The following is a 24,360-nucleotide window of genomic DNA, read 5'->3' as shown; positions in this document are numbered from 1 at the left end:
CTTGGAATCGATTCTATTAAGTTATTACACTGTTGCTATTGTGCCATGCTGCACTGCATTGTGATTTTATGTTAAATGGCTCATGATGCTACCTTTTTAAAAAAATTAAACTGAAAAATCGGATAATATCAAATCACAAATACATGATCGAATTTTAAAATTTATTATAACTCTCTTTTAAATTTATTATACTCTCTGAATTTTTTAGAGCGAAATCTCACTTCAAAAGACTGAAAATTGAGTCAATCTTAAAAAAAAGAATGAAAATATTTTTACTCTTGCACAAGAGTGACAAATTTTCACTCTTTAGGAATGAGATTTCATTCTTTTGGAGTGAAAGTCACCCCAAGGAATGAAGCCTCACACCAAAAAAGTGAGATTCCATTCCTTTCGAAACAATGAAATCTTATTCTAAAAGAATGAAAATCTGCCAATCTCTCTTAAGAGTAAAAAATTTTCTCTCTTTTTTTAAGACTGGCTCAACTTTTACTCCAAAAGATTTAAAGAGTATGTAATATCGGGGAATTAATAATTTTAATAATTTCTAATATTATATAGAATTCATTTTTAACATTATACTGGATATTATATATACTATTGTTATCGCGCTTACAATCCGTTTGCTGATATCATCATCTTTTATGGACGGAATATTGCTCTCGAAAATAAGGTTCTCTCGATTACCTCATCAAAGTTTTTGTTAAAATCTAATTCAAGACGGCACCTGCATTTAATACGAAACGTTATACGGGATCGCGACTTCATTTCACCCGTAATAGAATCCGAAGCGCGTACTATACGTCGACTTACGAGCGCATCCGAGCCGGGTATTTCTTACAACGTCGCCGCCGCCGTCATCGTCGCTTGCCAGTTGCAATTTCGTGCATGTTCGAAATTGCGCGATCGACCATACGGAGCGAGTAGAGTACAAGCAATCGGATGTTGGAAGAAAAATGCGATTGAATTCTGGATGCTGCGTCTCGCCGCGCCGCACCGGCAATACAATGTCATTAAACGATCCCTGGCGGGCGGCCGTTCCCGTAAGCGAGACGAAATGAAAAAGGCAAATGGATGCACCGTGCGCCCATTACTACTATTGGCATACGGGATATAGCCTCGGTCGTGCAGCATGGTCAAGGGTAATAGTTATTTCCCGCACCGCGCTTATGGCTCTCTCGTTCTCCATGGTAAGCCATGAGATAAATCGGCCACGGTCTCGCATAATCGCGGCGAATCTCCTCGCGAGTCGAGGACGCGATCGATCTCTCTCCCTCTCGATTTGGATTAAGCCACCCGGTGCTGCAGCAGGTGCGGCTCATTTGAATATTATGTAGAACAAATGACCGACTTCTGATCCGTAAACGTTGCTCCTTCTAAGGAGCCTCCGCGCGCTTCGCCACGAGGAATAACGTTTCACGTCGCGTCGATGCTCTAGATAGAGTAAACTATAAAATGATTCATGTGCAAAGTTAATGTTCGCACACTTAGCGTGTTATAAAAATTTTTGCCTGACTTTACGTTACGCGTCGACTTGTGGAAAATGTTAAAGAAATATCATGTAGATATAAACTTATACATGAATCTGATATAATAGTGAAATATTTTTCGGCTCATTTCGCCTTCCTTGCTTCTTTTATATACAAAAACTTTTGATGAAATTTTAAAGTAGACTTTGTTGTAAAACTCATTTCCTCAATGTGCTTAAATGAGGAATAACGAATAATGTGAGGTTTTATTAAAAGATGAGATTTATGAGATCTGCATACCGCGAAAGGCAATGTATGCATTTTTTCAGCCAACTGTGTTGTAATTTGTAGCATATATGTTGCAATATGCGTTTTAAGATGTATATATTTTATGTGATACTTTCGGAAGCTTTTCTACGATCCTTCTGGCGTAATAAAAGTTACAATAACGGGTTACCCTTATTTAGAGCGCCTCTTAAGTGGTCCTGGTCCGTTATTGCATAAATAGGGTCACCGAAGAGAACGGAAGACAAGAAGAAAGAGACCAAGTTTCTCCCGGGGCGACTCGACGGTAGAACTGGTACTGGATCGTGATGTGTGTGTATGTGTGTGTGGATAAGAAATAAAAAAATAGATGTTTGTTCCTTTCGTGCACGTGGCAACTATTGAAAATGTCAATATGATCGTGACGCGTCAAAATCGTAAGATTAATGGCGCGTTATTACCGTTGATTTTCATACGTCATTCAAGTTTTTATTTATAAGCTTTAAGAATGAATGAAGATATTTTTATTAACATCTTCTAGATGCATTTTTCATTGTTAGAAATGGGAAAAACCTCGGGAAAAACAAAGTACGATAAAATAAATGAATTGCAGAAGTATACAAGATTTCACAAAGAAAGATAAATAATAGTGAGGAAATATTATTTTTCATTAATTAATATTCAAGGAAAATGAAAAATTCTTTTACTGTAGTTGTAATGAAATGAAATAATAATGAAATGAAATAAATAATTTACAAATGCAATTATAACGAAAATTTGCAAACATATTTCGATCGTGTTGCACAGCCTGCACAATTAATTTTTCGAAATGCGAAAAATACAAAATGCAAATTCCTTGCAGTTGAAATCTTTGGAAGTCAATTTACATTTACCTCGTTGCTTTATTTTGCAAATTATTTGGTTACAGGATCGGGCGAGGAACGTCTCCGAAAGATTCACATCCACGACCACATTGACGGTGAACATACGGGACGATGATGATCAAGATCCATCCTTTATTTACCAAGGCTGTATGCTTTTGGATGGCGCCTGTATCAATCCGGAATACTCCGCGTCGGTACGTAAATTGCAATTATAAAAAAAAACTGCGATTCTCCAATTTCGAGCATGTATCAACACCGAAGCATTATTTTAACGAACGTTTCTCAGCTATTTTGTTTAAAATAGTATTGAAAAATTCAAGTGTAATCGAATACGTCTGCCTAATCGGCCGTCAATATCTCACTGTTCAAATTCACGTAGTCAATAAATCGGTGCAACCGGTTCTGCAAGAGCGATTCTCATTTTTCTCTTCGTCAGGTTTCGAGCGGAGTACTATCTGGCATACTCAATATCTCGCCTGAGAAAATACAAGCGGTCGACATGGACAGCATAAACGCGCCGATTCACTATTCTTTCCTCAGCGGAAATCCGCCGAATTACCGGGATTTCTTTGAAATCAATCCTAATACCGGAGCGGTAAAACAAGTCAAAGCCGTTGACACGACGGTAACCAAGAAGTTCGATATTATTATTAAGGTAAATATCAACATTATATTTTATGTAAAAAAAAATGTTTAAATAATTTGGTATAATTTGGAATGAATTTTGTATAAATAGAGAAGAAAAAATATAAGGAAATTTATAAAGAACGTTGTTTATAGTTGTAGATAATCTAAGTACATTCTAAAAAATATGAATGTGGATTTGACACTATGTGGATGTTTATGTGACTCTCATCGTGTTGGATATAAAAACCAAAATGGATTCACACAACACCATAAATGTGGATTAACACTATGTGGTTTAACACTATGATGTAAATGATATAACATTAACATAGTGTTAAATTTACACTCTTGGTGTTTATGTTAACATCAACTCAGTGAGAATTATATTTAACATCTATTGTGTTAAATGTATACCTATATTTTTTAGAGTGCGGTTGCTCTCAATAATTTTCAATAACCTAATTAATCGACTTTTTTTACGAAAGAATTGCATTTAAAAAAATAATACAAAATTCTTTGTCATATGCGTAACTTAAACTTTTTTTTTTCCAAAATTTTAAATATGTCTAATAATGACATTTTTTTCTTTTCTCAAGGCGGTTGAAGTGTCGGAAACAAAGCGGTCTGCTACCGCAAAATTAGCAATCACCGTCAAGCCGGTCGACAGTAATCCACCCGTTATAACGGCGTCAAACATCGAAGGTTTCGTCGACGAGAATGCTCCGATCGGCACAAAGGTCATCGATAAAAGCGGGAATCCCATTGTGCTCACCGTGTCGGATGCTGATCTGGTGAGTGTAGCCACGTAGATTCCATCAATTTCGGTTTAACAAAACATAATCGAGATGCGAATTGACCGTTTAATTATCTCTATTATTAGAGGATGAGAGACTTGTGCTGGTGAAATTCGTGTCACCTGTATATTTCAAGTCTACATCTGCTTCTTTTTCCTTTTATTAAAAAAATCCGTTTCTATATCCAGGGACCAGACGATCCAAAACCGGCGTATACTTTCGAACTGACTACAAATTTCTTTGCGATCGATCCGTCCGGCATTCTTGTCGTGAATGAGGAGAATTTGGACCGAGATCCTCCGAGTCCTGGCCGCTTTCGATTCCAGGTTGTCGCCCGGGAGAAAACGGGTGTGGCTGCGTCTTCACCTCTATCGTTTGTCGTAACGTTGAACGATGTTAATGACAATGCGCCTCTGCTTCCGATGATGGCACCCATCACTGTTCAAGCGGGAGAGACGAAGAGACAAATAGCGAAGGTGGTTTCTTTATGCTTCTTGATTAACAACTTTGTATGTTTGAGAATAATAATAATAATTGCGAGTAATTCGTACTTTTTTATATTTGATACTTTTTAGTACTTATCTAAATCGTCATTAATTTATTGCTTGTTAGTGCTCCATAATTCTTTTTCGCGCTTAAAAAGATACGAGACTCTAAGAGAATTTAATCTGATCTCGCTCAGGTGGAAGCCACGGACAACGACGAGGGTGAAAACGCCGAGATAACGTACAGTATTTATCACGTGTCAAACAACGGCTTGCATAAATTCAAGATAGATCCAAAGACCGGAGTTATCGAGTCCGTGAGGAAACTTAACGCTGGCGAACAGTACAGCATCACAGTGCAGGCCACCGACAAAGGTGGCAAGTACTCGCAGACAATCGTCGAGGTGAACGTCATTCCCGGGCCCAACACCAGAAGCCCCGTGTTCCAACAACCGGTGTACGAGGTGCAAGTCAGCGAGGGAGCCTCCATCAATTCCACAGTTGCGACTATCACTGTGAGTATCCTTGATATGATGTCCTTCTTGTTGGCGTTTTATTTTAAAGCTTCAACTCTGCTCTGACAGAAGCACGTTTGCTCGATATATACTTTATTGTTTTTTTTTTCCTTTCGTCTTTCTATCGCGTTGATGAAGCATTCGATTTATGCTTTATTCTTCTATTTATATTAGTTTTTTCAGATTGTATAAAAACATGTTTCGTAATTAATTATTCTATATCAGAATGCAAATCTCTCTTCTTTGAATTCTATGAAATCGATCCGGATTGTCTTTTTCTTTTTAAAACAATCTTTAAATGGTTGTAATAATAATATAGCGTTATCAATAAATGTTACAGGCCACTGATCCAGAAAACGACCCGGTGTCGTACTCGATAGTATCGGGAAATGACTTGCGCCAGTTTGCAATCGGCGACAAATCAGGCGTTATTACCGTTATAAGGAAGTTGGATAGGGAGGACCTGACCCGGTATCAATTGGTAAGTCGATATCGTCAAACACCGTAGCATGAACTTCCTACACCCTTTACTACAAGCCAATGCACTTCTTGCTTTACTTTCTACTGATAGTTTTTATCTAATCTAAGGAAGTCGGTGTGTCTCTTTCTCTGTGTGTAAACAAGTAACGAAATCGAAGCACAACAATATTGTTAACTTTGAGCATATATAATCTGTTTACATACTTTAAATAAAAAGATAGAATTTATATTTTTAATATTTATAGCATATAATTTCTGCTACATTCAATTTCTTAAAGAAAAAAGTTTCTCGTAAAAGAATTATATATTAAAAATAAAATCTTATTGATTGATGCTCTCCAAGTATTTTTATTGTTGAAAGTCGTCATTATCCATGTTTCGTCAAATTGGAATAAATTAAAAACAGAGTGTAATGCTGTGATATTATTGGTTTATGTAGTTGATAAAAGCTGAGGATACCGGTGGGCTCTATAGCACTGCGACGGTCAATATTATGGTTACCGATATTAACGACAAGAATCCCGAATTCGTGGGTCTCCCTTATGAATTTACCGTCAAGGAGAACGAAGCACGTAAATTAATTGGCCGCGTGCATGCTGAAGACGCCGACGAAGGTATAAATGCCGAAATCACTTATTTCGTACCTGACGATATTCCGTTTACCGTGGATCCCGAGACTGGCGATGTTCTGACGAAGATAGTGTTGGATTACGAGCAGAACGATGTGAGGATATTTCCATTATTCTTTTAGCTTTTAATGTAAAAACATTAAAATAATATAACATTAAAATAATATAGTATATTATATTATATTATTAATAATATATCACATTATTTTAATGTAAAACTTATATTTTTAATAACGTTAATTAGAAAATCCATAAGTATTTTTATACTTTTTATCCTTCGATTTATTGGGAAAATCATTTTGGGATATTTTGACTATTTCGAGCTAAATGATTATTGGAGATAATATATTGGAGAACTTTGAATTGTTAATGAATTTTTCTTTCCGAATGAATTTGTGAAAAGCTGCATCAAATAATGCAGAAGAGTTTATTGTACTTTTTAGGATTCTAGGAATAGTCTTCAGTTCTATGAAAGTTATAAACTGCGAATACAACTTGAGAAGAAAGTTGGATTACAACGAAACAGTTTAGCTTATACTTGGATTGCGAGAATGTCGTCACAGTTAAATTGCAATTGTGTTATTATGCGCTTGAGATAAAGAAAATGGGTAAACTGCATACCTGAATTAAAGTCGACATGATTTTCATTCATAGATATGCATGTGTAAAAAAACCTGATGATAATTTCATGCAATGTGATAAAAACTTTTAATTAATCATGTTGTAAAAATTGTCGTTAAAATTGTTTTGAGAATATGATTATGCATTACATTAAAACTTTTTATTTTATTATGACATTCTCTTGAATTTCAGAATTAAATTATAAAATTTCCACACAACACAATTCTCCAAGAGATGTCCTCAAGATGTCACTCGAAGAACTGTGTTGTGTCGGTAAATCTTTTTTCTAATTTTGCATTTGTTGAGTGTAATAAAATATGATATTTGCATAAATTGCGTAGGAATACAAATTCGTAGTGACTGCAAGGGATGGAGCCCCCGATTATCGTTTGGCAACTGCGACAGTCACAGTGAAAGTCATAGATGTCGAGGACGAGGTTCCGGTCTTTCACCAAAGCAGTTACGAGGCACGTGTCAAGGAAAACGTGCCAGACCATAATGTAATTCAAGTCACGGTGAGTCGCACGTCAGACCACAGTAATACTATTCATAATAGCGTCTGTTCTCGAATGGTAAAAACGTGTAAAGCGAGAGAAGTGCGATTAAAAGAGATTAATCCGTCTATTCGCATCAGTTGATGCAGAATTTAATTTAATGAAAATTGAGACTCTTGTGCGATGATGTTGATCGTTTAATGTGGATTCCAATACAAAACGTTCGCGTTAAGATAAAGCATCTCGACTTGTTCGCGTAACATGCCGAGTGTGAAATCAGTTCCGAAATGGATCATAATAAGGGATGTAATTTCATCGAGGATGAAAGACGAGATTCGCTCGAGAAGTTTCAAAAGTTCATTGGATAATCGAGACGTACACTCGTTCCGACTCGAGAGACATTCGTGTTACTCGCGTCGTCGACGATTCCCATCCCGTCGACGAGGTGGAAAGGATAGTGCGTCCTGGGACGGCCGTCTTATTCAGATTTTGAAGCTAACGCGATTACTTCTAGGCCGATGATCCGGACACAAAGAAGCAAATTACGTACATGATCAAACAAGGAGATACCGAACTCTTCAGCATAGACTCGAAGACTGGAGTAATAAAAACTATCCGCGGTCTCGATTACGAAAGCCAAAACCAGCACGTACTTATCATAGGCACTGAGGAGAACACTAGCGATCTACTTGGCTCCACCACCCGCGTTGTTATTAATGTTCAGGTATTTTTTATGAGTGTCTGAATCTTTATTTATGGTAGTTGTCAATATCCATCATCGATTTACTATTATCGTTGGCGCATCATATACTACACATGAATGCCTTTTAGAATATCACATTATATAGCCAATTTAAACTGCTATCGATTTTTATTTATCATATTTGAGAAGAAATTAAATAAGATTTTATTTTAGTAAAATAAATTGTCGTTTATGATTAATGAGATTAGAAGATTTTATATATAATTAAATAAAATAATTAAATACAAATTTAATTTAACTATTTTATTTAACATTTCATAATTAAATAAAATATGTACCTGACATACCCCTGCATTAATGCATAGTTCTTCTGCATTAATGCATAATCTGTAGTTAAAAGTTAAAATGTTAAAACGGGAATTAATTGCCTATCTCAGTCACGGGAATTAATCCATGGGATCAATTTAACGGAACCGGTTTATGTTGATCACATTAATATCATAATCAACGATCACCCTATCATTTATCATACTTCGAATACTTTTAATTTAACTGTATTTTCTTACTCGATGGATTAATAATGTTTTAAACGTATCATGGCAGGATGTGAACGACATTCCACCGGTATTTACATCGGTACCACGTCCGATTACGCTGGACGACGACGTCCCTATAGGAACGACCGTAATTGATCTTGTTGCTGCGGATTCCGATGGAACCGCTCCGGGAAATCAGGTTGGTGTATTGACTTCTTTCCAGTATTTAATTATTTCTTATCCGTTGAATAAACAAGGAGATAGATTTTCACCGAACATGGTATCCGTAGGTTCGATATGATATCATTGGCCGCGGCATCGCCAGCAAGTATTTCGTAATCGATCCCGATACCGGCGTACTCCGAGTACGAGATGACTTGCGCAAGGAGACTGATTCCGAGTATCAGGTATTTGATCCTTCGTATATAACTCGACACCGCTCGACATCACTCGCGATCTGGCACATCTATATAGCTAGAGATAATTCTTTTTTCTCAGATCGACGTGCTAGCATACGATATGGGAGACCCACCATTGTCGTCCGAGACCACTGTGACAGTCTACGTACGTCACGTGGCGACGGTTCCGCCGGAGATCGGTTTGGGTTTCGCGGAGAACTCGTATAACGTCGAGGTGCCCGAAGACGCGGGCGACAACACGCTAATAAAGATAATCACTATCATCAACAGTCACGCGTACAACACCACGCCGCTCAGATGCGAGATTTATAGCGGCAATGAAGAAGGCCTGTTCGAAGCGAACGTTACGAAGGAGCGAAATTGCGCGCTGAGACTGAAGAAAGGAGCCCTGGATTATGAGACGACGGAATCTTACCAGATTAAGATCAAACTGGAATCGCTTTCAGGCCTTTTAAACTCAGGCAGAAATACGACGATGGTGAGAAACGCGACAGAACTTGTCGGTGTTTTATTCTGTGTGAAACAAGAATTTTTACAATCCAAATAAAATATTATGTAGCTATTAATATGAATAGACATACTAAAGATAAAATAATTAATATGGAACACATAAAAACTTAATTATCTATCCTGCAGATGTAACTTCAGTATTATTGCTTCAATTATAAATCTTTACGTAACAAAAATTTCCAATATTTTACATGAAGAAATTTTAAATACAAAAGATATAAATCCACAACTTTTCCTATCTCGTCTAATCTAGCAGAATTTAATTTTAAAGCATTAAAATTTATATTCCTGTAAGAAAAGGGAAATACATAAAAAACTATAATTTATGTGAGATGACTGTTGCAACAAGATTATCAATTCTCATTTTTTTCTAATAAAATTGCAGGTAAAGATCCAGGTGCTGGATGTAAATGATAACAAGCCCGAGTTTATTTTCCCGGAGGCGAGTCAGAAGCTCACGAGAGGACGTTATTTTGCGGCGATTCCGCGCACCGCGCAATTCGCGTCCACTGTCATACAAGTGAAGGCTATCGATAAAGATAATGGCAAGTACGGCAAGCTGGAGTACAAAATTCTGGAAGGGCGAGGTTCCGATTACTTCACGATCGACGGCTCCACCGGTATAATCAGGACGACGGCGACGTTCGACCACGTGGATACATCCGAGCTTCCCTTTAAATTCGACGTTCGCGTGCGCGACAATCCTAACTCGATTGACAACTACAATTCCATTATCGCGCCGGTGATCGTCAATCTTATCGGGGAAGAAAACCTAATGATCCTTGTGGTGCAAGATGCGGCGCCGGACGTATTGCAAAAAGAAGCTGATAAAATAGCAAACGTAATTCAACAGAAGAGCGGTCTGCTGATCAGCATTGACAGAGTCGCGATGAGAAAAGTCCTCACGAAGAATGGCACTATCGAGACGTTCCCGCAGGACTCCGATGTATGGTTCTACGCGATCGATCCGGATACCGAAGCTATATTAAATAGAAACAGTACCAAAGTACAGAGGTAAGTCTTAAAATGCGCCCTTTATATAATATTGGAAGTGATTGATTATTTATTTGAATATTAAAAGCACATTGTTCAATATTTAAATAAATAAATAAATATTTCAAATTTGATTTTTATAAGATACAATAATTTAAAATAATACACAAAAAAATTCCATAAATATCTTGTTAACAAATTTATTTAACATTATTATTATTTAATCGGATTTTATGTTAACGAGCAGATTACGTTTTGCACTCTGAGTTATAATATTACTCATTATAATATTACTTTAACTCTATCTTTGTATTAAATACGCTAAAGCCACGATGTCTCACATTTATTTGCGGAAGAGTATTACGTAATTACCGCAATGCTCACGTTGCAATGTGCTTTTAGATATCTACTTTTGTAAATGAAATCGAATATTATTAAATTGATTTAAAATATTTCAGAATTAATGCAACAAGAAATTGCTTTAAAACTTTCTCTTTAATAACATTATAATAATCGATTAAATTAAATATTTGAATAGAACTCTTTTTAAATATATATTATTTTAACACAATTTGTGAACTAATTGTCTTCTTGATTACGATTTTAAATCCTTTGAAAATACAGCATATTTAAATTGCTAGAAATCTCTTAATAAATTTTTTTTTTGAACAAAATTTGAACTTTATTGCAACTTAAATTAATAAAAAATTAAATTGAATTTCAACGACTATTCCGGATTTGATAATAAAAGGCACGTTTTTTGTGCGAGCATCGAAAGGTCAATTATAACTTTTGATTAACGTAACATTTGCTCGAAACATGGGCAAATATTAAAAGCGCCGAATGTTCGACAGATCTATCATGGATAAATCAGCCATGTCAAATATCACCTTTGACGTGTCTACGTTAGTGCGGGCAAATGCCATCGATATTCATGCACCCGTGATGCCACCCGAGCCAGTTCGAACACAAACGGCGGTCGCATTCAGCGGCGAGGTATTCCCGTACGCGCTAATCATCATCGCGTGCGTGATTTTGATCCTCGGCATTGCCGGTATCATATACATATGCGTCTCCTGGTCCAAGTAAGTGCTCTGATTTTAATGCTGAAACCTTTTAATACTGCGCGAGTTAAAATAAATCGACAAATACATTTATAAAAAGATAATTAATGAGGAAGCTAAGATGCAACACGCGATATTACGGTTTATTATAGATTATAGTAATAAACAATTTAAATTAAACTTATACACAGAAAAAACGATGTTATATTAACAGCATTGGTCAGCAGTATTCTAATTGAAAATCTTGTTATTTTTGTTTATTTAATAGATAATGGTATTTTTATGAAACAAATAATATTTTAATAAAACGTGATGTATTTGTTTCATTGAATTAACAATATTGTTTTTAATTAAATTACTGCTAATAATACGACATAATTTTTTTCATGTACACGGTAAATTCATTACGGATAAAAATAAACTTGCGTAGATGTAATTAAATATAATATACAGACGACATTTAAAAAAATTTAAATTTATGTTGGCTTGCAAACTTAAGCTAGTAGATTTTTATGACATTTTTGCATATATTGTTTTAATAAAAATTGTTGCATACAAATACTGAAATATTATAGAACATCACAACTGTTATTACCGTTTTAGTTGTTATTACAATCGTTGAGAGAAGTTGTTTCATGAGTGTGAATATTCATTTGACATCAAGTACGAGCCATGCAAATTTATACCGCTCTTCATTACCTCCATTAGCTTTAATTGTGCTTTCCGCTTTAAATATCTCCGCAACTTATTACTTCGACATTGTGATCGCGATAAAATTAGTCCTTCCAGAATGTTTACTTCCGCGATGAAGAATTTAAAGCTCACCGAGAAATTCTCATCGTGAAAATGTTATGTAGGTATAAAGCGTATAAGGAACGTATGCAGCGCATGTATGTGGTGCCACGATACGATCCCGTTTATGTGGAACCCAATTTGAAGGAATACGAGACGCAAGTGCTTCAGATGAGCGTGCCGGTTGACGACAACGATAGCTGCAACGACTTACAATTGGATTTCAGCAATAAAAATCATGCGTTTAGTCTGGACAATGTCAGCTACATCACCAAAGATCATGGAGACAGTACCGGTAATTCGCAGACGATATAATATTTGCATACTTAATGCAAGCTGCATTTTTCAAAAAATATGTAGATGAAGATTAGAGAATTAAAGTATTCTATATTTATATCCCATTCCATGTTATTATTCAATCAATTACAAAATGAAAACTAAAAACATATTTATCTTCATAATTTCTATTAACATTACACTATAAAAAATGAAATATTGATTTTAATTTGAAGACGTTTAATTCTGAGATACACAAAAATGTAAAAATTAACACAAAAATGTTAATTTTAACATTTTTGCATGTCTCAGAAAATCCACTATACATTTTTAACTTAAAATTAACATTTTATTTTTTACAGTGTAATTTTCCTTAAACTAAAGTTATTTCATTCATCAGAGGATTAATGTAATAATTAAATACTTTTTAAATAATACTAGTTTGTAGTGGATATCCGAGAATGTATAATGAGCTTATGTGTTCTGCTTTAAGGCCAACAAAGCCCCGTTAGTTCCGAAGCAGCGACCACGGCACGAGCATCCAGTATTGTCGGCAATCACGGCGATACCAATATTCATTCCCTACGACGGTCCACACTGGGCCGAAAGAATCACAGTGCGAGCAACACGAATACCCTCAACAATCGCGACGCGACACCGGTACTTAATCCCTTGTACAATCACGGCGGTGATCTGCTGAGCCCTAGTCCGTCCAACGACAATGTTACCTTCAGGGAGAGGAAGGATTATTCGCATCTCGGATTCACGTATCTGGGCGAGCAAAGTCCCGTGGAAACCACGACAGAATTGTAAGTCTTACTCCGAGAGACGATGTGCGAATGTTACTTTAAAGACTGCCACCGAATTATACGCGAAAAAGAAAGATTGAGATATAATCTCATAATGATATAACTTACAGCATCCTGTAATTTTTACTTTGGTATACATTTACTTTGTATACACGATAAGATGAACAACTGTGATGGATACAACATTTTTTTCACATCAAAGTTCAATGATAAGATCAATGATAAGATTTAAGCGTTAAAAAATTTCAAATCCCACGCGTAAAAATCCTATCAACGAATATTTTCTCGCATTTACGACATATGTAAAATCAATATTCACCTATCCTTCGCAACGAGCGGATGTAACTCTTTTTGCATTTAATTTTGACAGATGCATGAAATATGATGACGAGAAGAATTCTTGACGCTACGTAGCATTTTTTTCCTGACGCGTTAAGCAACATTAAAGAGCCATACGAAGAGCATATGAAAGCTTATAAATAGTTGAATGACTTTGTATCTATATGTTCTTCCTTTCATATGTCATCTTCTGAATGTGTACCTGCTGTGCTGATTCAGCGCGCGCAATGCAGCCGCGGAATTCCCGGTGGGACACATATTCTGAACGAGTTGTTCCGTATGTGATATCCATAAAAGAACAGTGTATAGCGTTTCAGATACGACGGAACGACGGCGGAACGAGGCCGTGAAAATATCGCACGCGTAAAAGGCGACTGTGAAAGAGAGCGCGGATATTCTTTAGAGCCAGCCGATATTCCGCGCGATTTATTTTCAATTCAAGCATCGCGTTTTCACGTTGAAGCCGATAGAGCTTTTGCTAACAAATTGCAAGATTACGAATAATCGCAGCGCCTCGAATTAATTATCGCAAGCCATTACGCGATTGTATACACAGATATGAAATAGTTGCCGTGCAATAACTGAGTCTCGATTAATTTCAGAAAATTAATTAAATAATTTTTCATATTTCACTTGTGTGTGGACTCTCATCAGTTGTGTGATGCATAAATGTACATTTTAATCATAGAAAGAGAGAGAGAGAGAGAGAGAGAATACCACTGCGATTCAAGTTGTAGACTTAAGTTTCGAGGACGAAGCTATACTTGTTATATTGTACGAACGGCGTGTAATACTTGTGAATGTCTCTGCGCGAGTCCCGTCGGCTCGTGCGACCTTGTAAATGATCGATCTCGATCACGTTGTGTATTATATAATACTTTTTTTTATTTATACGATCGCATGTTTGCTCATGTCATTCTATTGTAATCACAATTAACCGAGGCGATGACGGTGGTGCATACTGTTTGTACGTGATCGCAGGAATACCGATGAAGTTTCATGGCAGTTGTTGCGCGTTTCCACCGCGACTTGTTCGCCTCTTGTTCACACGACCGCATCAGCGGTAATTAATGACTGCCATGCGGAGAACGCGTCATCGACACCGTGACGATGTAAATGGAGAGCGTACTTAATTAGGCACGCGTAATTGTCCATTTCCTTTTGCAGTTTTCGACCACGCTATCCGTGGTCAGACTTTGTGGACTGAAAGACTTTGTCGACAGATCCGCGGGAAGATGTTGGGAGTTGGGTGAAGCCCAACGTGACGTTGAGATGAATTGCGTATATGATACGACTTGATTGAATGTATATCTCTAGTCGTATAAAGTAGGCGTCCACTGCCGTGCAATTTATAAGCTGCGTTTTATACTGAAAGAGACAAAAAGAAATCACTGTATGTACGTGTATGTACGTGTTACACGTGTTCTCCGATTATAGCGTTGATACCTTTACTCGTATAGTTGTATAATATTTAAGCGCGAATTCTGTAAAAAATTGTTAATACCTAATAATAAATTTATTATATTTACATAATGATGGAGTTTTTGTTTACAATACCAACGCTCCACAAAAATGTTCTTTCGTCGAGAACACACGACCGTTCTGCCGAATTATTACGTAAACGTTATTTCTAGTTTATTCAAGTTTTCACACAGCTGAAGCAACTTTGTCTGATTCTCACGTAATATGTTTTGCATTTTCGTACAATAAATCAAGTCTTTGAAAGGAACGTGTGGAATATATTATCTCATACAGCATACTTTATTTAAGATATCTAACATGTCTTATTTAACAGATCATCGTTAACATTATTATGTAAGTTTTTTTTTAAACTGATTGACCTATGATTTTAACATAATTAACTTTTTCGTAATCTTTGTTAAATTATAGATAATTTGAAATGTATGATTTGAGTATTTTGTTAGATAGGACAGACAGCATTATAATCATATCATGAATACATGTTAACGATAATCCAATTTCTCTGTATTACATCTTTTTATATGTACGGATTTTGTTATCATTACACTAATAAAAACCCAATTGAAAGAGTTGAAACGATTGTAATTTTTTGCAAGAATGAAATATATGAATTTACACACGTCTAACTATGTTGGCTGATTTTATATTATTCCTTGGTTTTATTTAAGAAATATCCTGGAAATGTCCTTAGAACATCCAGAGGACATAGAAACGTCTTTAAGGCTTCTCTTGGAGGTCTGTGTTAAATGGGATGTAAAATTACTACGCCCTTGTAAAGTTATTGCGTAGCTAACTTTATCGTCTCGATAGTATTTTTAATACATTACACGCAGAGTTGCTGACACGCGATACACCTTTCCATGCGAAAATTCATTTCAAAGTTCGTTCTAAAATCACGTAGCCCGCTATACTTTCGACAGTTTCAGACAGACTTTATGATGAAAAGAGGAACAGTTATAATGCAGTCGGAATAATGCTCTACATATGCAAGTCTTTAATTAGAATAGCTAAAACATTTTAATTAGAACGTGGGAAATTATACTTGGAGCTGCCTTAGATCTCACACTCACACTCGTAGGTGGGAATTGTAAGTGTGTCGATGAGGTACGAAACCGTCAACGGGATCGTTCTGGGTAACGGGCGGGTTTCAACCGTGCCCGACGATAGAGCGTCGGCGCCGCGACGGTGGGAGCACGCAGACGCATCTGAACCGGCGTCGGTGACGTAGAAACGAGAAACTAGAGGCGAAAGCGGGATCCGGAGGCAGATTCGTTCGTTTTGCCAGGTAACGTACGTTCAGGCTGCCCGCGGTGGTAACGACACACTCGATCGCGGTTCTCCTGTCTGGATCAACACGCGAGAAATTGCTTGTAATCACACGAGATAGACAATTACTGTGTCCGCGCGTTACGCTAATAAGTACCGGAGGCATTTCATCGATCCTCCAGCGTATCGACAAGTAACAGGCGGGTCCGTTCTCCCATTCGCGACGCCAACAGCTCGGGCCGCGCAAATTCGGAGCGTCCAAACGATCGAACAGAGATGACGTATCATAAAGGGATCGCGAACCACCTGTGAACCGAATCGGAAACGCCAAGACAAGGATGATCTTTGACGATTACGGAACGTGCATCCGCTTTTGTGATTTCAACACTACAGTGTAATGTTATTTGTAAGATAAACAAGATTGTAATTGTGTAATTGTGTAATAACAGTTACATTGGTGAACATCAAAAGCATAGATAGCAAAGTGATAGACATTGTAATCAAGAAGAGTGAGCTAATTCGTTCGTGATAGGTAAATAATACTTGGATACATAATACTAAATTAGAATAGTGTTTTGATAAATTGTTCGTTTATGTTTAATGAATAAATAAATGTAATACAGTTGTGTAAAAATAGCTAAAGAATTTAGATAAAGAGTTTAAATAAATAAAGTTTAAATAATAAAGATAAAGAATTCTAAATTGTGTTTGACACGGAATTTCTGAAATTAAAGAATTAAGAAAATACATATATAACACTTACATAAATAAAAAGTTCTCGTTAATTTTCTTTCCGACGGATTTCTAAAAGAAAAAGTTATCCTAATTTAATTATCCTATATTTTTCCACTTCTGCTAATATTTAAATTTCAGAGTCATAAACTTTTCAAAATTTTATCCGTTCAATGTTATTTTGAAAGCAATCAGAAATAATTGAAAAGACGTTTTTTATATAATATTTTTAAACATATAGTAAAAAATAAAATAAAATTTTTAAATAAAAAAAAATAATCTACCATGTTTTTTTCATGTTTATCAAGATAGAAAAAGAAAAATATTTGAGTATTTTAATTAAAACATTTTTTAAGTATATTATTATAAAATATATATGTAACTCTCTCACTTTAATTAAATTTAACATTTAACATTTTTTCAATATTATTAAAAAGTATATATACTTACTTTAATTAAATTCGACATTTAAATGCAATTATTATCATTATTTTGTTGAAAACAGTTGCAAAGCAAACATGAAATAAAACATTGCATTTATATTTATATTTATTATAAATATTGTATATTAAATGCTTAATTAAAGAGGAATTAACGAGTTTAAAATTTATATAACAAATTCTATTACATTCTATTACGTTCCATCTTATATTTGAGCTTACAACAGGTCGCTCTGTTATATTTGCAGATTGATGACTAATTGGAAAATCAAGGATAACAGACATGAAATACTTAAAAGTCGCATTATTCACGTTCAATCTATTAATATGGGTAAATAACATGCATGCACATTTTGTAACATTATAAAATATAAATTAAGTTTAGAAATAGCAACACGTGCCACGAGCACTTAGACGCAGATGCTCAAACTATAAATAATTATGGCGTAATTCTGTACTTTAGAGCAAAACAATCATTTTTCATACTTTGTATTGTTCTCGGTTAAATTAAATTCTGATTCTACTTCTGGAGCAAAGCAGAGAGAATTATTTTAAGAGTCACGTCGCTTAAATTTACGCGATGTTCAGAAAAGTATAGTCCCCTGAGGGATATAGAATTACTCTCGCTGGTCGCGATAAAGAAACAATCGTAAATTCATTGCCTTTTCCTTTCGGCAGTTGGCTGGCTGTACGGTGCTCGTTATAGGCGCGTGGTTACTTCTGGAGCCCAGCAAAGGACACATCCTGAATCTTTTCGTATCTGATATTAAGCCGCACGAGACTATCAATCTGATAGCTTACAGCCTCCTCGGGCTTGGCTTCATCGTACTCACGGTCGGCTTCTTCGGTTGCCGCGCCGCGCTACGCGGAAATCAATGCATCCTCGCCACCGTGAGTGAAACGACATTTTTATTACCTCCGCCCCTTGGGGGCGCGCGTACCATTATAGACGTCGGGTCAGGGTCGGTGATGTTTTTATATCGGTGATTGTTTTTCCACAGTACATGAGCATGTTGATCGCGCTTATCATCACGGAATTGGTGACGGCCGCAATCGGCGGGTTGATGACTTTCCAGATCCTATCGGATCTGGAGGAAAGGCTCTCCAATAAACTAAGCATGGAATATGGTCATGACTCGACCAGCGATCTTCCCTTCAGCCACAGTTTGGACTTTGCGCAGTATAAGGTGTCGTACCAACAGAGCTGCTCGTTTGACTGCTCATTGGTCTTTATGGCATGTCTTGTCATTAAAAAAAATCGCTTATTTTTGTTATATAATCTTTTTTTTAATTGTGATATATTTTGTTCAATCCGTCTTGCGTATAATTTTTCAACTGTCAATATTAATTATGAATTTTTATACGTTTTATACGTTTTATACGTTTTACTTGAGATGTCAAGTTCGCGGATACGTGCTTTCCAGATCGCAGCACATCGTAATTGTATCTGTGCACGACACTTTAGCGAAATGATACGAAAAATTTTTTTCTTTTTCTATTTAAAATGTTATATTTAAAATTATTTCGTCTCATTTTCCCTGCAGCATGTATTACGCGCCCAAATACGCACGTAAATTATGTTTCATGCATGATGGGGTCGCATGCGATGCTTTGTCAGAAATCGTCTGCCCGATGAGACATTTCGCGATGGTTCGAAGAGCACATGGATGATTCCATTGCAGTTTAATTGCTGCGGTATATACGGCGATGACGATTACAATGGCACTGCTTGGTGGAGGGATGGTCAAATCTCGGGAAACAAGAGGCAGGTTCCCCTCACGTGTTGTGTTCTCAAAAATAGCGAGGTACACATGTTTGAATTGATTGATTTTAAAACAACATATATGGATATTGAATTTCTGAAAGTTGAGAGAGTTTATAAAAGAGAGCTCTTTAAAGCGAAATAATAAAATATATAAATTCATACATAGTGTGTAATATTGATATTTAGAGATCTCTTTTGAAAACCATATAAGTTGTGCATAATGTATATTTTAATATTTGATTGTTTTATGAATAATTTAATCTTCTGATTCATCTCTTTTTAAACTGTTCTTTATCTTAAATGTCTAGTTAAGATCCACGATTAGTCAGTAAAAGCGAGAGCTTCTGTTTTACAGAATAAAAATACAGGCAGCAGCCCAATGAGCGTTGTATCGAGAGTGTTTCACAAAAATGTGAGTAAAATGTCAGCGACGAAGCGAATGTATGAATTTTATGTGAGTAATCTTTTGTCGCTGGCAGCTGAACGAGAAGCCATGGCTGCATCCGCAGCCTAAGGATGAGGCTGCATGTCAAGTAGAAGACGAAGAGGGTCACGAGGGATATAGGCACAAAGAGGTAAGTACGCATCATGCCGCGAAGCATCATGCCCCGTTGCATGTTACAGTGCTGCATATTTCAAATGAACAACGCATTTTCTCAGGGCTGTCTTGGAAAAGTCACGAACTGGCTGCAGTGCGAGAGCTTCACATTAGTATTCCTCGGTATGGCAATGGCAGGAATACAGGTAAATCTTTTTATTATTTTTTGCAAACTCTTGGAAGAAACAATTTTGAAGAAACGTAAAATCAAAGAGTCGTACACTATAAAAAATAAAATGTTAATTTTAATATTATAGTGGACTTTCTAAAACATGCAAAAATTAACATTTTTGTGTTAATTTTAACATCTTTGCATGTCTCAGAAAGTCTCTCCACTATACATCTTTAAGTTAAAATTAACATTTTGTTTTTTATAGTGTAATTTTATTTAAGAAAGTGCCTTTGACTTTTCACATTTTATAAAACATTCTTATAAGAGTTGTATTTTACAATAAATTACTGTTCTTTATTTTAAGGAATTTTTTGTGTCTTTTTGAAATAGAGATTGTAATGAATTATAAATAATAGAACAGACTTATCAAATATTTTCTTAATAGTTTCGTGTCTTCAATATTTTGTAACAAGATTTTATTTGAGAAAGTGCTTTTGATCTTCAAACTTTATAAAACGTTCTCAAAATTATAGTAATTACTCTTCTTTATTTAAAAGAGAAAGAACTTTTTGCATTTTTTTTCAAATTGATTATAACTGATTATAAATAATAGAATAGATTTATTAAATATTTTTTCTTAAATTAAATCCTTTCTTTGTTCTTATATTTTGTAAAAAAGAAATAATCAAAATGCATTTCAGACGTTCGGGATAATAACGTCTGCTTTCCTCTGCCGAACGATAAGAGATATGCAGGAAGAATGATCCAGGATTCGTAGTCTCAATGAAGTAAAGAGAATGTCGTGGCACGTCCAATCTTTACATTGACAACTTTGGGAGAAGAAACATATTTATTTTATATCTTCGGTATTGCTACTTGGAAGATTGCCGAAATTCGTTTCGGTTATGTGAGTTAGGACATTAATCGGGATTTGCAGCTAAGAAATATTGCGGGGAAGAAAATAATCTAAATATTTGTTCTATTCCACAAGGTGTCTGTTCATTGAGAACTTCGAATCGAAATAACAATAAGTGCTACGCTTAAATTTAGATCGATTTCCATTTCTGTGCGCGTTTTGCTGCCATCCAGCAATAATGTGACCAAAATACATCCTGCTGTACATACAACTGTATGCATCTGTGTCGTGTTCAATCTAACTAATACTAATAAATAGCGATATTATCGCTAGTGTTAGTACCTCATGACGACCATCGGGGGAGTTTGGCTAGCAACGTGAATTGTTATCCATGGCGTTCTATCGTCTTGTAAATACATTTGCCAAGAAAAAAGGATGGATATATGCGCTGTGTGCGTGAAAACTTTCGAGTTGTTTTCTTTTTTTGTGGAAAATTTACCTAATTTGAGATACAAAATGATTTTTCGCACAAAGTTGTATATGAATTTTTGAAGAAATATCATAATTTTTAACAAATAAGAAATTTATGTGAGTATATTTAGGGGAGACTGAGGCTGATTGATGTATTCTATTAACAGACTGTTAAACGATGTTAGTAGTTCAATAAAAAACGCGTTACAATCATATGATGCTAATCTACTTTGACTGAACTTGATAAGTTTTCAAAGTACGTTTAACTAGCCTAGATTCTTAGCTGTAAATCGATTTAAAGAAAAATTACAAAATTTCATTTACTTAGTAAAGTATCATTAAATTTTTACGTATATATATTTCTACTTAGCCTAATAATATGTTCAAGATAGTGCCAAAATAATCTCTGTGTTTCGAAACTTGAAAAAAAATTACAAGTTTTGATCAATCCCAGCTTCTCCTAATGAACGTGTATGTTAGATCTTTATAGACATTTGTCCATTTCAAAATGGATGATGCACATATACATATATACATATATATATATATATTATATACATATATTGGTGTAAAAAAATGCGTCATATATATTCTTTAAGGAAATACTTTCCTCTCTCCGACACTAATTTTCGAAGAATATATTATTACAACTTGTGCCAAAAGAGTTTATTATACAATGAGTGACTTTTAATATGTTTTTATTTTCTCAAAATACTTGGCAAAACGAAATGTCCTGCGTTTATAGAACGCAACTTAATAAAAATGTTGTTCTATGTGTAAAAATTTGTTATTTATTTTATATTCTCACAAATTTATATTTTATTACCTCTAAAATTTTCAAAATTATATCTATTTACAGAATCAGCTGCATTATTGTAAACATACATTCTTAACGTTAATTTTATAAATTGTATTCGCTTAAATATAACAGTATCATCATATCGAATAAATCTATTAATTTGATATAAATCATATCGAAATTAATAATTAATAATTACGCGATAAGCTTTCTTCATAAAAATAAACATCACGGTCGTTCAATGATTGAACTGGTCGACAATTCAAAAGTAATGGGCCCTCTACTGAACAAAGTTTTCGAAATTTCTCTATCTGTAAATTATATTATACGATAAAAAGCTACAAAATATTTTAGTAATGTATGATTTTACTTGAGATGAGGAAATAGCGATTGGTTCTTGCTGTACGATCCATGTGACAATTTCACTACAAGGTGGCTGGCTAAGAGAACCGCTATATGTATAATAATCTCTATCAAAAGGCGCGAAAATCCATTCTAATGGAAAAGGAGGTATGTAGACTATAGATCCCGGACAGGTAATACGCCACAAATTGCTTATGATATGATCCAAATAAGGATTATCTGTGTCATTTATCTGCGTCATCGTCAGATGTATCATGATAAGAAAGGATAATTATAACGAATATAGTACAGTATATTTTACTGATTTAATTTCTTAATACTTGTGATAAACTTTGTGATTTATTTGTTAACAAAAAGTGTACTTGAAGGAAGAACGAAGTAATTGCTATTCCGTCTTTTGCTCCAAGCGCGATCGCATCTGTTGGTGATTTAATTCCACGTTTTACATGAATAATTTGTAGTTCCATAGGAAAACGGACATAGTCTAAGGTATGTTCACTACCCTCTTCGTTTGATGGACCCCAGTGAAACATAACATTAAAAAAATCATACGTATCGGTCAAAGGTCCCCCATGGAGTTGCGGCCATGTGGTACTAGTCCAGAATCCTCGGAGTATTACTGTATATTAACATAATACTCCGATAATATTAACCCTATATCATTAAGTATACTTTAACTTGCTTGTAGAAAATTTACCGGTATGACCATCATTTGCAATAGTCATCGACAGAGGTCCGCTATTATAATTGCTCCATCGAAGTGGCTCAGATGGTTGCATTACTACAGCGAGTCTAGTTATGATATTAATAGGCGATTGATTGCTACCAGTGCTCTCAGGATATAGATCTTTCCATGTATGAGGACCATTCTGATAAGCAGCATAGCCAAACGAAAAAGAGGGTGGATGGTAATCGTTTTCCATCCATGCAAATAACTGCGTCCATTCCAAAATTTCAGTTAATAGTAACACTAACGAAAGAAATTTAATATTAAAAAAATATTTCAGTTATTTTAAAAATAAAATCTCAAATTGATGATTACAATATTAGAAAATAATTTTATCATAAAACTCTCTTTCTGTAGAGGTTATTATTATTTTATAATTAAATCATTGCTTTTTATTTTTCTGAGATACGTACCCATAAGTAGGACACTACTGCATGCAACCATACATTCTACTAACGAAAAACCCAACATTTTTATATTAAAGCTTCCCTAACATTTGTACTACAAAAGCTCGGTGTTAAAATCCACGTGCGGTATTTCCGACGTAATAAATTTTTAAACGAGCGGTATACTTCACAATTTGTCCGATGTTTCATTCCGCATTAATTACTATCAAAAATATTTAGAAAAGTACGAAATATAATGTAAAATGTAAAATAATTATTACCGTCAAATAATTTTTAGAAAAATTGATATATAAAGCTTACTTCAATTTATAAAAATAATGTGAGGCATAGTATGAAGTGATGTGAAAATAATTCAAAGATTACGATGTATTAGTAACTTCATGGTTAGTAATACCACTAACTTCTTGCCTTTAAACAATCTTTAAACTGACAATTACTTATTTCATTGCATGATTACGCCATGCAGTTACTCAGAATTTATTTCCAATAATCAAAATAGTCATCAAAATAGTTACGATATTAGTACCAATATTTCAAAAATAACATGTCGCGTTTAAAAGAGATGAAAATTTAATTTTAGATTTCCTTCTGTTTAAAAGCTCGATGTATTTCACCGTGATGTACAGATGACATCCAAATCTA

At 35.1% G+C, this 24,360-nt stretch overlaps 3 protein-coding genes across 17 annotated transcripts in view; 2 read left to right on the top strand and 1 right to left on the bottom strand.

Moving 5' to 3' along the window:
• Positions 1-15,233, top strand: part of Cad99C (cadherin 99C) — a 129,145-nt gene extending 113,912 nt beyond the window's left edge. For 12 of the 13 annotated variants that reach the window (XM_087414648.1, XM_087414660.1, XM_087414659.1 and 9 more), the window contains 17 exons: positions 2,659-2,808; positions 3,051-3,269; positions 3,838-4,032; positions 4,224-4,511; positions 4,718-5,035; positions 5,376-5,516; positions 5,955-6,239; positions 7,107-7,280; positions 7,774-7,983; positions 8,566-8,697; positions 8,789-8,905; positions 8,997-9,395; positions 9,813-10,441; positions 11,275-11,505; positions 12,342-12,571; positions 13,046-13,361; positions 13,732-15,233. In XM_087414648.1, the coding sequence (XP_087270774.1) occupies positions 2,659-2,808; positions 3,051-3,269; positions 3,838-4,032; positions 4,224-4,511; positions 4,718-5,035; positions 5,376-5,516; positions 5,955-6,239; positions 7,107-7,280; positions 7,774-7,983; positions 8,566-8,697; positions 8,789-8,905; positions 8,997-9,395; positions 9,813-10,441; positions 11,275-11,505; positions 12,342-12,571; positions 13,046-13,361; positions 13,732-13,765 (4,068 nt within the window). In that variant the 3' untranslated portion in view covers positions 13,766-15,233. Of the gene's footprint in view, positions 1-2,658; positions 2,809-3,050; positions 3,270-3,837; positions 4,033-4,223; positions 4,512-4,717; positions 5,036-5,375; positions 5,517-5,954; positions 6,240-7,106; positions 7,281-7,773; positions 7,984-8,565; positions 8,698-8,788; positions 8,906-8,996; positions 9,396-9,812; positions 10,442-11,274; positions 11,506-12,341; positions 12,572-13,045 lie in introns of all 13 variants that reach the window. The other variant, XM_087414649.1, reaches the window with a different exon arrangement.
• A 1,106-nt stretch (positions 15,234-16,339) lies between these two features.
• Positions 16,340-22,205, top strand: LOC105149013 (tetraspanin-11). Of its 3 annotated transcripts, XM_011061147.2 has the most exons (9): positions 16,344-16,980; positions 17,869-17,951; positions 18,299-18,511; positions 18,622-18,807; positions 19,303-19,425; positions 19,741-19,797; positions 19,865-19,960; positions 20,046-20,129; positions 20,797-22,205. In XM_011061147.2, exons 2-9 carry the CDS (start codon positions 17,904-17,906, stop codon positions 20,857-20,859), a joined length of 870 nt encoding a protein of 289 aa, XP_011059449.1. In that variant the 5' UTR covers positions 16,344-16,980; positions 17,869-17,903; the 3' UTR covers positions 20,860-22,205. The 3 variants fall into 3 exon arrangements, with proteins under 3 accessions (XP_087270788.1, XP_011059450.1, XP_011059449.1); XM_087414662.1 differs by having other exon boundaries at positions 16,340-16,980; positions 19,865-20,129; XM_011061148.2 differs by lacking the exon at positions 19,303-19,425 and having other exon boundaries at positions 16,343-16,980.
• Positions 21,558-23,789, bottom strand: LOC105149018 (carbonic anhydrase 1). The gene is made up of 5 exons (XM_011061154.2): positions 23,725-23,789; positions 23,282-23,554; positions 22,947-23,203; positions 22,592-22,816; positions 21,558-22,532 (listed from the first exon to the last, which is right to left on the bottom strand). The coding sequence occupies exons 1-5, from the start codon at positions 23,780-23,782 to the stop codon at positions 22,410-22,412; spliced, it is 936 nt and encodes a 311-aa protein (XP_011059456.1). The 5' UTR covers positions 23,783-23,789; the 3' UTR covers positions 21,558-22,409.
• Between the last annotated feature and the right edge of the window lie 571 nt (positions 23,790-24,360).

Source organism: Acromyrmex echinatior, chromosome 16 (genome assembly GCF_024713525.1).
Source record: "Acromyrmex echinatior isolate Ae372 chromosome 16, ASM2471352v2, whole genome shotgun sequence".
In the NCBI taxonomy this organism is placed as follows: Eukaryota; Metazoa; Arthropoda; class Insecta; order Hymenoptera; family Formicidae; genus Acromyrmex; species Acromyrmex echinatior.
Note: the sequence above shows the minus strand (reverse complement) of the source record. Positions and strands in the feature narration are given on the sequence as shown.